At 34.8% G+C, this 4,434-nt stretch overlaps 1 protein-coding gene across 1 annotated transcript; it reads right to left on the reverse strand.

The window, feature by feature from the left end:
• Nucleotides 1-2,276: 2,276 nt before the first annotated feature.
• Nucleotides 2,277-4,229, reverse strand: LOC117108426 (MAP/microtubule affinity-regulating kinase 3-like). The gene has a single exon (XM_033250439.1). It carries the CDS (start codon nucleotides 3,954-3,956, stop codon nucleotides 2,277-2,279), a length of 1,680 nt encoding a protein of 559 aa, XP_033106330.1. The 5' UTR covers nucleotides 3,957-4,229.
• Between the last annotated feature and the right edge of the window lie 205 nt (nucleotides 4,230-4,434).

The following is a 4,434-nucleotide window of genomic DNA, read 5'->3' on the forward strand; positions in this document are numbered from 1 at the left end:
TTTTGTTCTGGTATATGGTAAAATACAAAAAGCAGAACCAGTCTGAAATTATTGTAGTACAAAAATTCAAGATTACAAACAACAACAAAATTCAAATACATTCAATAACACCAAATCACAAACACCATTATCATTAATAAATATTCAAAATAATAAAAATACAATTTTAGGATTTTTTACTCAATTTTATAATATGATAATATGAAGAATATGTTATTAAGTTGATAATATATCATATGTTAAAAAGTTGAAAATTAAACTCATATTTTTAAACACTTAACGACATACCGTAAAACCTTGAATAGAAGCCCTAGGCTACTTCTTCTTTTTTTTTTTTTTGTGAACTTTGGATGAGCTTCCTTTTTGAGATTGGCTTCTTTTCGAGGCTACTTTTTCAAAGTAAGGGGATTCTTTTCAAAATGAATACAGTAAATTTTGGGATTTACTACTACAGTATTAAACAATAAATAGGGCCACTGTAACATCAGTCTGTATCATGGAGTGTATTAACCTGCATTAAATCACCAAAACTGCTGTGTAAACCAAGCATGTTTTTAATATATTTTGTTTCTTTGAAATTCATGTTCAGCGTATGTACTGTACCTTGGGGGGGGGGGGGAACGGGCTTCAATTCAAGATGCACTTCTTCTTGAGCTTAAGCCCATTGGGCTTCTATTCAATTTGTTATGGTATAACATTAAACAAGACATGGAAAATCAGAGAAATCAGTAATAGATATGTCAGTGAATACAATTTCACTACTAATTTTTTAGAAAGGAAGTAAAAGATGAGATTAAAAATGCATTTGTATGTCAACTCATGTCCAAAAAATAATTTGTTACTTCTGCTTGAGTGGGTGTGAGTGCACCATTAGTCATTAAATATTATAGAGGTCACAAAGTTATTGGAAGAAATTGAAACCTATAGTATTACAAATTGAGTTTGGGGAAGGCAAGTCTGACATTGTTGGATGGACGAATGGAATATAATATTTGAAAAAAGCGAAGGAAATATTATCTACAGAGCACGTCTGTTCAGATTTGATCTGGATAATTGTGTAATGTATTGTAGATGAGGTAGCTTAAATGGAAAATGCATACAAGGATTTGCTGTAACTTTTGCATATACCATAGTATATTACAATACATACTCCAAGTATCGTATCATGTCGGAATTGAATCCCGACACGATGGCGTGCATTTCGATACTTGGGGTATGTATTATACTATCTTATCTGAGATTAATCAGTGGACCTTTCGGTTCCATAGTATATTATGATTTTTATTTATAATCCTAATTGTATTTTAAATTAAACAAATTAAAGGTAACTAGACGAAAAATTAAGAATATATGTATGTTCTTACTTATAAATAAAATTATCATATCAGCTGTACATATATCTTAATATAAACCACAATGTTCATATTAAGACAATACATCATATTTTAACACATCTTATTTTTTATCCATGAATTGATAATATAATTAATGCATTTGATAATGTTTGCTTTCAAGATTGCCTTGAGGTGGAGAGTGGAGAATGAAGTTGTTAGTGGAAAAGGCCAGTTTTCATGTGGGAATAAACAATGCTCTGAATCTGTTGGCTTAAAAACCTGGGAAGTAAATTTTGGCTACGTGGAGCATGGTGAAAAGAAAAACGCTCTTGTGAAGCTACGTAAGTTGACCCTCCTAAGTGTAAGCACCATTCCCACAAGATGAAATTGGCATCATAAATTACATAGCATTCATTTAAGTTAAAAGTGCCATTCTCACAGTAAAATGTAGTATAAGTTTGGTTGCAATGAGTTAAGAGTGCCATTCCCACAGTAAAATGAGGTATCAAAAGTTAGGTGACATTATATTTGATGTCTTAAGAGTGCCATTGCTACAGTAAAATGTGATATCATAAATTACAGTAGGTACTTTAGCATTATAATGTGTGTGAATGTATGCAATGCATGCATAAGAGTAAATCAAAGAAAGGAAGATCAAGTTTATTGCTTTGGGTATAAAATGAATACTCTGAGCACAAAACATGATTTTGCCTTCTACAGCAGTTGTCACTTTTCTAGGCTGTATTATGCAAATGACATACTAATGAGTAACTTTGCATAATAAGTAACTTTTTGGAATTGTTGGCATTGCAACCAAAACAAACTCGAGCAGATCAGTTGGAATTTCAACCACATATTGTACTATTGCAATTAATTTTAAAGTAAGCTGTAGTCACATGCTTTCGCTGGAAGCCTATTTTGAAGTTCGTCGGAATGCCAATTCTAGTCAATGCTGTTCAGTTGAACCATTTCAATGCTGTGATCATTTGCAATGATGATACTTGTATCTGTGAGAAATGCTAAATGTGTATCTTCATCATCTCTCTTCAAGATTGTAAATGCTTTGATTTCTTTACCTGTGTAGTTAAGGAGCTGTAGCTTGTTTGAATATGGAATGCTTGTAGCGATAAAACCGCCCTTAGAGATTGCAAGATCTAGAAACGATATTTGCAAATTATGCAGCCGATTGCCCACAAGATCGTATATACCAACATTGGATGCAAGTGTACACCATATCATGTTGTTCTGGATCAGGATCTTAGGTGCCACACTAAGACCTCTATGTGTGAATATCAAACAGCATGGTTTAGTCTCATCATACTTCCAGCACTGCCAGGTATGATGCGACTGAAGTACCAAGATGTAGATTTTACCTTGGTTGTCGCATGCTACACTCTGACATTTGTACCATGGGAAGTGACTTTTTAGTATGCGCTCATCTTCATGTTCCCCATCAGTATTTATTGTTGTCATAATGATGTCGTCCAAATCAAGCTTTCCACCAATAGCAAGAATCTTCTGCTTCTTTGCGCAGATCCTAAATACAGATATCTTACTACTATCTCCATTGCTAATAGAATCCACAACTTTTAATAAGCCTTTGTTAATAGTAAAAATTTGAACCTTGTACGTACTGTTACTCACAATCATATGGATAGCTACGACATTACTTGATATAACTACCACATTTAAAACGCTCATACTATCTTGTAGTTCTTCTCTGCACTTGCAAGTTAGCATGTCAAATGACTGGTTAAATCTGTGATACGAAAAGCCATTTTCTAAGGCATACAAGCAGAGAGATTGCTCGGTGACATCAATGTTCGGTCGTTTGATAGGATCCTTCTGCCAGCCATTTTTGAAGATTTTTACTATGCTTCCCTTCAGGTCATTCGGAATTGAAGGACGAAGGTCTTCATTAATGATTTTCCATTTGGATCTCTCATCTTCCTCTTCAAATGGCAGTTTGTCAGTCAACATTTCCCATACCACTATCAACAAAGAGTAGGTATCAGATTGTGTGGTTACTTCTAGAGGATTCCTCAGCATCTCTGGGGAAGACCATCGCCAACTTTCATTCTCTACATTAATACTGTTCCTCTCTGACTTCAGCATGCTGTAATTACAAACTTTCAGACCTTGTGGAAAGACCAAGAAGTTTTTAGATCTGATGTGCTTATGAACAATGTTACATCGATGCAGATATTGAACAGCTTGAAAGGCATCATAAACAAAGTTAAAGAATTGCTGTTTCGGTATTGCCTCCTCACGTCGGTGAATGTAATTGAATAAGTTACCTCCGGGTGCATACTCCAGAAGGAGCATTGGATGAGTGGGTTTGTCAGAAATTACCGAACCGAAGACTTTCAAGATATTTGAGTGCTTTATATCGAGTAGAGGAGTGATGTCTTGTCCAGTCTTGTCTATCTCCCAAATTACAGTTGACGTTTGACGCCACATCGCCCTGCATGCCTTCAGACCATTTTCGCGTCCCAGGCTACTTTGAACTTCCAAATCTTTCAGTAGGATGTCATAAGGTTTCAAATGCAGGCTCCCAATTCCAAAGCTCTCAGATGGAATTCTTGATAGTCTTCTTTTTATTGAATTTGAAACTGAGTGCATTTTGGTAGATCTAACAACAAATGAGTAGTTCTATAATAATCTGCATCCAAATTAATTAATTTTCTCTCACAGCAAATGTAGTTCTATAATAATCTGCATCCAAATTAATTAATTTTTAATCTCACAGCAAATATGCTAAATCTTCTGTAAAGTGTCTGAGTTCAAGAAAGCAAAGTTTAATTTATAGAAGCATTGACCTTAAGTGCACATAATCACATTACATACTGTATATCTTCACCTGAATGCTTTACGAGGTATAGCTGGTGCTTTTCATTCCAGAACCATTTCCTCCTCTCAGACTTGAAATTTATAAGAAGTGGAGGCTCGGATATGGAGGAAAGATGACCGCAAAGCGTGTGTTGTTGAAGAACTACTAACTAGTGTAGTTGGCAATGATGGTTTTAGCTGAAGCAGTGTTGTTGCAGTAGCTTATTTTACTGTTGCGCTTTATTTTACTGTTGTGTACTTTGGTTGTGGT

Source organism: Anneissia japonica, unplaced genomic scaffold (assembly GCF_011630105.1).
Source record: "Anneissia japonica isolate Jap-2015-1 unplaced genomic scaffold, ASM1163010v1 scaffold299308_len5928_cov336_single, whole genome shotgun sequence".
NCBI lineage: Eukaryota > Metazoa > Echinodermata > Crinoidea > Comatulida > Comatulidae > Anneissia > Anneissia japonica.